This window comes from Mesoplodon mirus (assembly GCF_964341445.2).
Source record: "Mesoplodon mirus genome assembly, chromosome: 3".
Taxonomy (NCBI): domain Eukaryota; kingdom Metazoa; phylum Chordata; class Mammalia; order Artiodactyla; family Ziphiidae; genus Mesoplodon; species Mesoplodon mirus.
In genome coordinates this window covers 9,230,046-9,243,154 of record NC_138978.1, presented here as the reverse complement: position 1 = coordinate 9,243,154, position 13,109 = coordinate 9,230,046, and the positions used below count along the sequence as shown (strand labels likewise).

The window sequence follows — 13,109 nt, the reverse complement described above, 5'->3', positions numbered from 1 at the left end:
CTCTGGATGCACAGGCCCAGCGGCCATGGCTCACGGGCCCAGTCGCTCCGTGGCATGTGGGATCCTCCCGGACCGGGGCACGAACCTGTGTCCCCTGCATCGGCAGGCGGACTCTCAACGACTGCGCCACCAGGGAAGACCCCTACACTTTCTAATGAATTTTTTTAATTTTTTTAAAAATTTATTTATTTTTGGCTGCGTTGGGTCTTTGTTCCTGCACGAGGGTTTTCTCTAGTTGTGGCGAGCGGGGGCTACTCTTCATTGCGGTGTGCGGGCTTCTCATTGCAGTGGCTTCTCTTGTTGCGAAGCATGGGCTCTAGGTGCGCAGGCTCCAGTAGTTGTGGTGCATGAGCTTAATTGCTCCTCAGCGTGTGGGATCTTCCCGGACCAGGGCTTGAACCCCTGTCCCCTCCATTGGCAGGCAAATTCTTAACCACTGCGCCACCAGGGAAGCCACAAACTAATACACTTTCTTTCTGGCTTAAAGCCACTAGACTGCAAGCTGTGTAGGCGGTGCCCTGGTCTGTCTCGTCCATCTTTCTGTCCCCAGTGCCAACCATGGCACCTGACACAAGGAGGCACTCAGCACACTCAGTGAAATGGAGGAATCTCTCCCTGCAGGGCTCAGCCCCACAGACTGCACGCACAGGACATGAAATCCATGCCACCGATGGACATGGCGTTAGCTTGTGTTTCGTTACAGCAGTGTTTATACAGGTAAGATATCCATACAACGGCATCCCCAAATCACCTGGGAGGCCTTGTGGAAATGCTGATCCCCAGGCCCTACCCTCTAAACTAGCCACAGGTCCCCAGGCGAGTCTTATGCACTAACACGAGCATTCCCACATACCTCTCGAGTCTCACCTTCCACACACCCTCTATCTCCAGCACCTCCTAGACTTTGCTTATGTTCTTCCCATCTTACTTTTCCAGAAGATTTCCCTTTGGGCCCAAGTCAGTTTGGGAAAGGCAGACATCCAGCTCCTGGACTCTCCCCCCACCCCTCGGCTATCTCTGCCCCACCCGGGGAGCCCCTTACCTGGATCTTGTAGTTGAAGAACTGGGCCGACCGCTTGAAGCGTCGGAACCCCTCGGTCTCCTTTGTGGCCACCGTGAGGACCAAAAGGTTGTCTAGGGACAGAGAAGGGAATGAAGGATGAAGAGAGGTGACAGCAGGAATGGATGACCGTGCCCAGCGGGATGTGTCAAATCCCACAAGATGTATCTTCCTGTCAACCCATTATACACAAGGGCCCAGGGCCCAGGTAGGAAGAGACACACCTAAGATCACTCAGCTGGGTTAATGACAGAGCTGGGACATAACCTGGGTCTCCCAGTTCTCCTTCAGGGCTCCGTTCATCTGGTAACTGACCAATGTGGCGGGAAGTACCCAGAGCAGAGGTGTCTGCACCTTGCATTGTGAGACTGGGTCTCTCTGGATTTAGGAGCAGAGGAAAGGATTCGCTCTGAATGCTGAACAACAGGAGGACCTCTCTGGCCAATATCAGACATTAGCCTGGCAACAATCACAGCTCTCCACGCCCGCACTGAGGGCAGACATTGCTAATCAATCCCAACAGACCTTCCTGCTGAGCCTCACTTGGCCTTGGATTCTCCCAACACAGTGAGAACCAATAAGAGCTGGCCTGTAGTGGAAACTGACTTGAAATCCTGGCCTTTGGCCAGAGCAGCTATGCTACCTTTTTAATGAGGGACCTCTCTGGGCTCTGCAGTATGGCTTCACCTCTGCAACAGAACCTGCTGGAAACGCTCCCAGATGACATCTCTGGGAGCTGTGAAGAAGCCCCTCCCAGACCATACTTTTTTTTTTTTTTTGCGGTACGCGGGCCTCTCACTGTTGTGGCCTCTCCCGTTGCGCAGCACAGGCTCCAGACGCACAGGCTCAGCAGCCATGGCTCAAGGGCCCAGCCGCTCCACGGCATGTGGGATCTTCCCAGACCGGGGCACGAACCCGCGTCCCCTGCATCGGCAGGCGGACTCTCAACCACTGCGCCACCAGGGAAGCCCCCAGACCATACTTTGAGGCTGTGTTCTATGAGAAGTGAAGGCTCTGGGAGTCCCCTGGTGGCCTAGTGGTTAGGGTTTCGGGCTTTCACTGCTGAGGCCCTGGTTCAATCCCTGGTCGGGGACCTGAGATCCCACAAGCCGTGCTGCACAGGAGAAAAAAAAACAATTCCCTGAGGCTGGCCTGGTTAGGCTCCTAACTCTGCTCCTTACCAACGGTGTGACCTAGGGCAAGTCCTTGACCCTTCTGAGCTGGTTTCCCCCTTGTAAAATAGGGATAGTAGTAGTACCTACTTCCCAGGGCTGCTGGGCTAATTAAATGAGATCAGGCCTGTAAAATCCTGGTTGGGATGCCGGCACACACTAAGCTATTATTGGTGCTTATTACTGAGAGGCAAACGCCTTGCTCTGGCATTCAAGGCCCCCAATGATTGGCCTGGTGACACACTCATTCCCTCCACTGAGTGGGCCCTCCTCCTGGCTGGGCTCCTCCCTCCTGCCAGGGCTCCCTCTCTCTGCTCTTTCTCTAACCTTCCTTCAAGTCCCAGGGCCAGTGACACGTCTTCCCTGCCACCACCTCTAGGAAGCCTTTTTGGATTTCTCCTGACCTCTCTCTGGGCAGAGGGCAGGACCCCACTTTGCAGCGCCCATCATTGTTTCACTGGGTGAGCCTTACTTCCCTGGGGTCCAGGTCTTAACACTTTTCTGGGTGAACAGACTCACCAAGTGGCTCAGGCCAGCACAGGCAGGTAAGGCCCTCCCACCTCGACCTCCCCAGGAAGTCAGGAGGAGTCTGGGCTAAAAGAACAAAGGAGTCCGGCCTGACAGAGCTGGCTGAGCTGAGGGGCAGGCTGCTGGTCCCAGAGCAAGGGGTTGGTGCCAGGTGGCCCAGCCAGGATTGGCAAGGATCCGCTGCGGGTGGGTCCAGAGACCTGGCGCAGAAGCGGGTGGATTCACTAGGCAGATGTGTAGAGGGGAGGCCTCACCATCTGACCCTGGGGTCCAGGAAAGAGGGGTGCTGCTCACACTTGGGGAAGGGCCCCCCCCAACTCCTGCCAGGATGGTTAAGTCTGCCCTCAGGCAAGGAGAGACAGAGCCCCAGCTCTGAGGCCCTCTTGTCGGCTGCTGGGGACAGGAAGAGTGTCACATTTCATGGATGGAAAAAGCCAGCGTGTGTATCTATGTGAGATTCTGGATTCTCCATTGGACCAGGGCTCCTGAAGTCAGGAAGTGGGGGAGGGGAAGTGAGGAACCCAAGGCTCAGACATGGTAACCTGCCCAAGGGAGCCATGATGTCGCAGCACCATGATTTGGACACAGATACCTGGACCCAGAGTCCCCTCTCTTCACCTCGGCACGCACCGCTCAGGCCTGGGACGTGGCCAGGCGTCCATCTCCATCTGTCTCATGAGACTGTCCAGCTCAAGCCATGCTGGACCCTCCCCACTTCCCTCCCCACATGCCCCCTTCCTCCTGCACAGCCTGTCTCCACTCAGTTTTCCTGCCAGGTGCTCGCAATGGCACCTTAACAAATCCTGGGTTCCTTGGGCAACACAACGCCCACTCTCCTAGCCAAGGACCCCACAAAATCCCCCAGCACAGAGGGCCCCAAACCTGCCTGCATACCAGCATCACAAGGGAGGTTGTGAAATCCACATTCTCGGGCCCCAGGACCAGAGATCTGAGATGGACCCAGGAGTCTGGATTTGTCCTACATTTCCCTGGTGATTTCTGCTGTCAGCCACATTTAGAAACCGCTGGTCCAACCCATCCCTTGGTCCTCTGCCTCTGGGCTCCAGTGCAGGGGCCTGGGAGGTGGTTCACAGCAAGAGAACTCAAGGCAGGCCCCTCCCCTAAGGGACCCTGGCATCACCCCTCAACACCCCATGAAACTGCATCGCTGAATCCAGCCGGCACCCCATTCCTTTGTCCTGCCTGAAAAACTTGCTTCTTCCCCTGAAAAGGGCCCAGGCCACTTCCTCCAGGAAGCCCTCCTCAATCTCATCCCCTTACCCAGTCAGTCCTCGGCCCGTGAAGTCTCCGTGTGCACAGCAGGTGAAGTACCAGTACAAACCTGCTCCTCCCTTTGCCAGGCCAGGCCCACATCTCTATTTCCTCGGTTTCCCTCCCCCTCCCCAGGACTCGGACTGAGTGTGACTTGGGCCTCAGGTACAGTGTCTGGCCTTCAGGAGCCCTGTGGAGATGACTAGTAAGCGCTAGCACTGTTGAGCCTTTTCTAGATGCCATGCACCTTGTGAAGCGTGTTACATTCATTATCAAATTTAACCATCGACACCCTGTGCTGTAGGTGATATTTCTACCCCCCCTTCTACAGGTGAGGAAACTGAGGCACAGAGAGGCTATATAACCTCGAGGTCAGAAGGAAATGAGCTGGAATTCCAAATGCCCATGCCCTTCACCACAGTTTCCCTGTCCAACATCCCGGAATGCTGGGAATCCCAGCTGTAGACTGAATCCAGCATTTCCAGCCACCTTCTCTCAGGCCTCCCCAGTGTGGACACCCGCTCCAGTTACTGGGTGAGGTCTCTTCCCAACTCACTGCACAGCCAGAGCTCTGGGCAGCCTACAGGGTGACAACGTGGCCCAGGGCCCTGCCCACCTGCTTTCTGTCTGGTCCAGCCAGCCACCTTGGGCTGAGGCCAGGGCCCACGTGAGGCCCGACATACAGGGCTCTTGGTCCCCCCTGACCTGCTGCTCAAAGTCCAGCAGTGGTTTCCCCAGATGGATGACCCATGATCCAGGGTCAGCAGAGACAAACCAGAGAGCAGAGTGGAGTGGCAAACTGCCACAGATTGCTGGGAGGGTAACTTAGCCTCTCTGTGCCTCTGTTTTCTTATCTGTAAAATGGGAGTAATAACAATAGTACCAGGGAATTCTTTGGCGGTCCAGGAGTGGTTAGGACTCTGCGCTTTTACTGACAAGGGCCGGGGTTCAATCCCTGGTCGGGGAACTAAAGTGCTGCCCTGGGGGGCAGGGATGGAGAGGAGCTGCCTTCCTGAGAGTGAGAATGATGGGGAGTGGGGGGTGGGCACGGGGGTCTTGAGGGGAGTGCAGACATCTCTCTGGGATCCTAAGAGAAGGCTGAGGACTCAGGCTCTGTTCGGCTGTGTTTCTTCAGATGCCACCTCCTCTCCCCAAGCAGTGCGGGTCCAGGCAAGGGGGTGGATGGTCAGCGTGTGGCCTTGGCTCCCAAGGCACGGTCATGACACACCCAGTCTGCTCTCTGGGGAGGCGGGAATGAATGAAGCTCCTCTCCCATCCCCCACACCCACCTGGGGCTGGAACGGAAGCCAGGAGATGGGGATTCCCAGGCTGGAGCCAGTCCTGCCTCTTCCCCAGGTCTGGCCTCCCACTCATTTCTGCCACCTCAGGTCTCCTGAGACTCCCCCGCCCTGACACACACACAGCCAGCTGGGTCTGCCTGCTTCTCCATTTCCTGCGCCGGAACGGCACGACCTGAAGCTCCCACCCAAGCCCAGCTGGTATCCCTGGAGTCTCAGGTCTCAGCGGCCATCGGGCTCAGGCTGCTCCTTCCCTCTCTGTGGCCAGATGAAGGCCTGCAGGGAAAGGCATGGGCCCAGGGAGAGAGGGGGGCTCAGCTAGAAGCAGCTACAGAAAGAAGGACGGACCATGTTGCTCCTGGACTCTCCCACCCCCTCAGCTCTGTGCAAATTTGCTTGTTTGGATGCTGCTTTGTTGAAGGCCTTTTTCTGTCCCCCACATCAGTCTGGGGGGCCCCCAGGGCAGGGCACTGTCTCCTCCCTCAGGCACAGGGCTCTCTGGGAGCAGAGGGCTGTGCCTCCCCCATCAGACTGGGCGTCCACTGGGGTGAGAAGCTCTGTGCCCTCCCTCAGACTGGCAGCACCCTGAAAGGGAGAACTGTCCCTCTTTCTCTCCGTGTGCCGAATCCTTGGGTGTGCAGATGAGGGTGGACAAGCAGCTGAGAGCACCTCCACCCGCCACACCCCGTGCAGCAAATCCCCTGCCCCACTTCAGGCTTCACTGGGCCCCTGAGGGACACACGGCACAGTCCCTGCGCCTGCCCCATGGAACACTCCTCTGTAGCTGCTCCATCCCAGCCACCTGGGCTGGGTGTCCCCATCCAGCCAGCCGAAGGAAGGAGTTGGCCTCTGCAGGCAGCTGGGGTGCCCCCTTGCTGAGGCCAGTGGGCAGCCTGGGCCAGGCCTGTAGGAAAAACTACCATCCTATGCTGCCTTCTTGGCCAGCAGGCTGAGGGGTCCCAACCACCTGGGTCTGGGACAGTTGGGCAGACTTCCCCAGGCAGCATCTCCCGGCAACACCTGCCCCCCCATCTGGAGCTGGGGGTCAGCAGGCATGAGCAGAAGGTCTGAGTCCCAGTCGATGATGCCACTTCCAATCAGCGGTGGCAACCTGAGACCAGGTGTTTAACCGTTTAGGGTCTCAGTCTTCCTATCTGAAAAATGAGGCCAATGATTCCTTATGTATCAAAAGGGTCTGAATGGAGCCAGGGAAGCACAGGGCCTCAAACTTGAGAGCGGCCTGACTTTCGCCACATGCCTGGGGACCCGCTTACTATCTACTAGGTGCTTTACCTGGATTATCTCAGCAACACCCTGAATCCTGTACCCTCTGTGGGGGCTGCCTCGTGTCCACTCTGTCCCCTCCCATCACCTGATAGGGGTCAGGGCACCTGAAGCCTTGTCATCAATTTGGACCCTCCAACTCACCTCCCGGGCTTCATCACCTCCCTGGGCAGCTGGAGTTTCTCCCCTGGGATGGTCTGGGGTGGAGGGATTCTACATCAGCAGAAGCAGAGGGAAGAGACGCCCAAGGGGAAAAAAGGCCAGCAACTGGAGCCAGGCCATAGGACCTTTGCACACACCACCAGCCCAGCCCTGTGCTTAGCACCTCCCTCACTGGATTTTTTGACCTGTCTTACTGCCCTGCTGGGATACTCCAGGAAAGCTGGCAGCGCTGGGCCAAGAAAGAAAATGCCTTTATGGGCTGGGCATCGAGCTGAACTCTCACTAACAGGCCTCATCCCACAGAATCCTTGTCAAGAGCTCTAGGACGCAGGTATCATCACGCCTGTTTTGCAGGCTAGAACACCAAGCCTCACGGAGATTAAGCACCACTGCTTTACCACGGGAGACGCATGGCCTTGGGTAGAACCTGACACAAAGGAAGTACTCAAGGAATGGTGGTTCCCATCCCTTTTCCTGGCCCAAGGGTCTGCTAAACTACCATCCTGCCCCACTCTGGTTCCCAGTTTCTCTAGAAGAGTGGGCCAAGGGGAACGGGGGATGATGGAGGTTGTGGTCAGTCTGGCCCTGCTTCGCTGGGACTGCCAGTGGTCTGTGTCCTCCTGGGGCTCTCAGGTGCTGACTGGGCGGCCCTGCAGGTGGTCCAGGGAGGGCTGGGGAGGAGAGTAGCACCCGCTCAGGATACACAGTGGGACACACTTTGAAATCCAATCTGCCTTGGGGTTGTAGAAAAAGCACTGGAGCCGGAGTCCAGCAGATCTGAGACCCACCACTCCAAAGCTGGATCCCCCTGGGCAATCACTACACCTGTCTGGGCCTCAGTTTCCTCATGTGCAACCCGGAGAGAGTGAGACCCACCTGGGAGGGGGAGAGCAGACCACTGAGGACACGGGTGAAAGTACAAACGGCTCTGTGATGTGAGCCACCCTTTCTGTCCCCCACCCGGCCCGGGTGCCCCTCACTCCATAGTTGTGAGGCCTAGGTGTGAATCCTGATTTCACAGCCCACAAGCGGTGTGACCCTGGGCAAGTGAATCAACTCTGGAGCCTCAGTTTGCCCAGCTGGAAAATGGAAATGATAGAAGGATGCACTTCTGAAGGTTAGGATCCTGCTTAATCGACGTCTGACTCATAGCCAGTGCTCCACAAAGGTAGTTATGGTCCTTATTATTATGAGTGCTATTATTATTTGCCTCTCTGGGTAATGAACGGGACTTGGGCCGTTCTTCCCCTCCAGCTGCCCGAGGAAAGTGGGAAACGCAACCCTAAGAGGGGAAGTGCCTTGTCCAAGTCACCACTGAGTCAGTGGACAACTGGCCTGAACCTAGAACCCCTCGGAAGCCCAGGCCTCCGCTACAGGCCGGTCCTAACGGAGGCAGCCCCCAGACCAGCCCACCTGCCCCCATTCCCCACCCCACCCCACCCCACCTCCCGCCCCGGATTCCCCCTCCCGCCCCCGGCCCGGAGCCCTCACCCTCCGGCTTGGCATCACCCTTCGTTTCCACCAGGAGCAGCCAGCCCAGCGGGGCCAGGAGCAGCTGGAGCCGCATGGTCCGGGTCTGGGAACGTCCGGCGCGTCCAGCGGCGCTCGCTCGCAGGCTGGAAACTTCCCGACGGGGCCGGCGATCCCGCTGCCACGCACTGGGCCCGCCCCGGGGGCGGTGTCGCGCCGCGCTGCCGGGGGGAAGGGTTTCCTGCAGACTCTCCCGAACCAGCAGCCTCTCCGAGTCCGGGCAGCTCCCTGCGGGCCCGTCCCTGCGGCTCCCGGGTCCTTCCGCCGCCGGCCTCCTCCCTCCCGTCTCCGGGGGCTTCACTCCGACCGGAAAGAGGAGGGGAGACGGGGGCGAGGCAACAATTTCTATACCCCGGACCCCGCGCCAAGCCTTGATGGTATCAATAAACGTGAGCCTCGGTTTCCTCTCTGGAAAGCGGGGTTTATAATGGTATCTATGCGTCGGGTCTTGCACGGGTTAATGACATTGTTACCTGCAGTGCCCTTAGAACAGCCCCTTGATAAGCCCTCAGTAAATCTCAGCTATTCAGATTTCATTCGCCCTTGTCCAAAGCCTTGGGCGTGAGGGTCTGAGCCTGGAGCGGGCGAGGCCTGGCAGGAATGTGCTCAGAGGCATCCACACGCCTGCCGAGACCCTTCTGGCTGCTGCAAGTGCAGAAACGCACCACCGCCCCGCAAAAAGGGACTCACTTAATCTGCCTTTTTGTCCCTAGGAGGCAAAGGGAACCTCTAAGACAAGGAAGGTCTGGTTCCTGAGGTCACATTGTTGAATGAATGGATGAATGAATGAATGAGAGAGAGAAGAAAGTGAGGGAAGGAGGGAAGGAGGGATGAAGGAAGGAAGGAAGGAAGAAAGAAAGAAAGAAGTTGTTTAGGGTCTCTTCACAGATGTGGGTCTTCAAAAAACAACTCAAGCATTTCTAGAACAAGGTTTCCTGGAGCAGATGTCAGCTAGAGGCAGCCATCTCTGGGAAAACAACAACAACAATTTTCATCCTTGGAAGAGACCCTCAAAGGGAGATCCTTTCCAGCTGGTTAGGCTCCAGAGGAGTGGGTAGTGGGTACAACCCTGGGTGGGCAGGGGCTTCCCCACCCACAGGGGGAAAGGGCAGAGGCGGGAGGAATGTCATGATTATCAATGAACAACATAAAGCAGGCCATGCTAGGTCCTGGGGAAAAGAGAAATCAGCAGTGCTCTTAAGACTGACGCAGCCAGGGTAATGCACTACCGACATGATGTTACATGGGAAAAGCAGTATATACGGTATGACCCCGCTCAGCAAAAATATATCCTTACAGGTACAATGCATAGAGATGATGCTAAAAGAAAATGACAGCCAAATATTTACAGTCATTATTTCCAACTTGTGGGAATGTGTGTGTGTGTGTCTGTGTGTGTGTGTGTGTTATTGCCAGGTAGTTTTTATTTTCTGATTTATATTTTTCATTGTTTTTACAATCATTTTACAATGAATATATACAATTTGTACAATCCAAACAAAGCCAACACATGTTCTTTTTAGAAGATAGGTACAATCCCTGGGAACCTGGGAAATTTTCTCACTGAACAGAGATTTACTCATGGTAAAGATGGTAGAAGAAAGGCCCAGGGGGACCCAACAGCAAGTTCAAATTCGAAAGGCAAGTAAAGGGAAGAGGCATGAGTGCAATCCAGGGCTGCCACCCAGCTGGGACCTGGGACCTAGGGCGGGGAGTTTCTGCAGCTGGGGACAGGACATGGTGCCAGAATCCACCGGATGTTTTTGAATTCAGGAGGATGCAGACTGAAATTCCAGCTCCTTCGAGGAGGAAATGGAGGGATAAGCGGAGGGGAAGAGAAGAGCATGTGTTGACTGGCTCAATTTTCAAAGCTCTGGCTTATGCCATGTTCCCCACAGCCCTGCCAGTTAGGCAGTATTGCCCCCATTTGTGAAATAAGGAAACCGGGGCTCAGAGATGTGAAGCAACTTCCTCGAAGTCACACAGCTGATGGGGGACCACAGTAAGGGAGGCGACTTTGGAAACCGGCTCTAACTTCCCTTTTGCTCGGGCCCAAGGAGAACCTCAATGGTGGCATACTATGGACAGAAAAAAATCCTTGGGCAGTGGAGTTCCCAGAGTCATCGCAAATTGGGAGGGGGAATCAATCTTGGAGGCTGCTGGTCGCCCCTGGAGAAAGGATTCACCCTGGTGAAGCCTGCCTGCCACCCTTCACAAAATTGCTGGAACTTGAACTCGGTCCAAGCTTCATCCAAAAGGAGGACTTGTCTCTTTAACCAGGGGTGGCTGCTGCCTAGATGTTACTCAGGGTACGTGCTGCACGTGTTGCGCACAGTTGAAGGCACAGGACTCTGCTTTTCTGGGAAGCAGGAAGGGTAGCTGGACTGGAGGGTAGTGGTCTGGTGCCACAAGGGGCTTTTCCTCCTTTCATCCTCTGCTTTTCTCCATTTTTACCATTTCCTTTCTTGACCCGAGGAAGAGCGATGGTCTCAGTGGACAGCCACGTTCTATGCTGCCAGCCGATTCTCAGCCTCCTCCCCATTTACACCCATCAGCTAGTCCCACTGGCACCTACCCCCTTTGATGATGATGATGATGATAATAATAAGGGAATTTCCAAGCTGTTCCCTTAAATGAAAAAAGTAATATGCAAGAGTATATAATATGCTACAATTTCTGTGAAGGGAAAAATATAGGTCTCTGTCTATATGGCTATATATCTGTAAGTGAATAGAATTTCTAGAAGAGCATCCAAGGAACAGGAAACAGTGGTTGCATCTGGGAAGAGGAACTGACTAGCTGGGGCTCCAGGAAAGAGGAAGACTTAATGGCCACTCTTCACCCTTTCATATATGTTGAATTTTGTGTCATGTACATGTGTTTCCTGTTTCCTAGTAAAAATAAATTAAATAGTGAATGGTTATTTTAAGCGTTTAACTTGTTTATCTAACTGAAGTCTCAAAGCAATTCTACTCTGTCTCATGATCCCCATTTTATGGATGGAGAAACCAAGGCCCAAGGAAGTTAGCTGACTTTAGCAAGGGGCAAGGCCAAGATTCAAAACCCAGGCAGCCTCATGCCAGTGTCCTTACCCTTGACCTCCTGGCTTTGTTGTGGCTATGTTGCTGATTGTGGGCTGTGATTCCCTCTCCTGGGGTGTTTGGAGAGTGGTAAGGGAGTTAAGAGCCCCAGCATGAACCTTCTCTTTAACGTAGGAATCTACTTCCAGGAATTGCTCCCCCAGAAACAGTCTCAAAAGTAGGCCAAGGTATATGTCTATTACCCAGACATTCGTAATAGCGAAAAATAATTATGTGGGTTTACATTTACTGTGTACTTACCCCATGTCATGCACCTTGCTTGCTTTGCCTGTATTAACTTACTTATTCCTCAGAAACCTGAGAGGCAGTTTCTCTGGTCATTCCCGTTTCACAGGTGGGATCAAGCCTGGTTTAGTCCTTTGCTCTCATCTCACTGTGCCTCCCAAGTGTTTCTGCCTCCCTGAGGGGCTTGGATGGATCCTATCTCTCTAACTGTAGGTTATGGATTACTGCACATCCATGAAGTTACTCTGTGGGGTTTGTGAAATCCTGGTGGAAATTAAGAATTTTGTGTGTATGTTTTGATAATGATCTTAAAAAAGAAAAAAAAGAAGGTAAGCATACTGTAGGATCACCTGGACAGCTGCCTTCTTATAGGGTGCTGGCCCTAAGACTTGGCAAACACACGTGTCTGCTCACAGCTCACAAGAAGCCACCTCAAATGACCATTTAATTTTCAACAACTGGGAAGCACTGTCTGGCTTTGGAATGTCCTGAACCTAAAGTGGAAACAATCGCCCCATTGTCTGCCCCTGTGCTCAAATTGAAGTTTTTTCTGAGAAACAAAACAAAATTTGTCTTTTGCATTGATAATACACAATTTAAAAGCATTTTCAAGCATAAGACTTTAGCGTTTTATGTTATTTAATAAGTTAAGACTCACGGTTGACATCAAGAAGACGACTTGGTGTGGTGGAGAAATGGACAGTCCTGGGCCTGATTTGTGTCCTATATGCTGTACATGCAGCCAGACAGGTCTGGAAGAGCTGTCAACAAAATATATCCTAGAAAGTCTGGTTGACAGTGCTTACTTTTCTTTTTCTTTCTTTCTTTTTTGGGGGGGTACTGTTCTGTACTGTTCTAAGTCTTTTTTTTTTTTTTTTTTTTGCAGTGAGGATCATTTTTACAGAAAAAAAGTTTTTTGTTTTTTTTTTTTCTTTTTTTTGCTGTATGCGGGCCTCTCACTGTTGTGGCCTCTCCCGTTGCGGAGCACAGGCTCCGGATGCGCAGGCCCAGCGGCCACGGCTCACGGGCCCAGCCGCTCCGCGGCATATGGGATCCTCCCAGACCGGGGCACGAACCCGTATCCCCTGCATCGGCAGGCGGACTCTCAACCACTGCGCCACCAGGGAGGCCCAGAAAAAAAGTTTTTAAATTATTTTTTTTAAATCTTGGGGCTGTTGTTGAATACATTAGTAGCGAATGGGGCCCAACACGTGTTCGGTTTGGCTAGCGCGGTGGGTTTTTTCGTTTCTGTTTTTATTTCCCATGAATTGGCCGCTTCCAGTCCTCCGCTGACCCCTCTCCTCTTCTGGACTTGACTTTTCAGGCCCGAGCACTGGTGCTCCAAACCCCGGCGGTGCCCGCCCCCTCCTCGCTGTGGCCCCGCCTCCTTCTCCCGGGCCCGCCCCTCTCCCCTCCCTCCGCCCTCCCCTTTTCCATCTGTCGCAAAAGAGTAGGCGGCGCTTGACGGCCCGCGTCG

The 13,109-nt window shown here is 54.3% G+C and overlaps 1 protein-coding gene across 1 annotated transcript in view; it reads right to left on the bottom strand.

Moving 5' to 3' along the window:
- The window catches only part of PLOD1 (procollagen-lysine,2-oxoglutarate 5-dioxygenase 1), a 28,440-nt gene extending 20,009 nt beyond the window's left edge, over window positions 1-8,431 (bottom strand). The window contains exons 1-2 of the mRNA XM_082613281.1: window positions 8,268-8,431; window positions 1,043-1,134 (exon numbers count right to left, since the gene is read on the bottom strand). Coding sequence (XP_082469407.1) covers window positions 1,043-1,134; window positions 8,268-8,343 — 168 coding nt within the window. The 5' untranslated portion in view covers window positions 8,344-8,431. The remainder of the gene's footprint in view (window positions 1-1,042; window positions 1,135-8,267) is intronic.
- Between the last annotated feature and the right edge of the window lie 4,678 nt (window positions 8,432-13,109).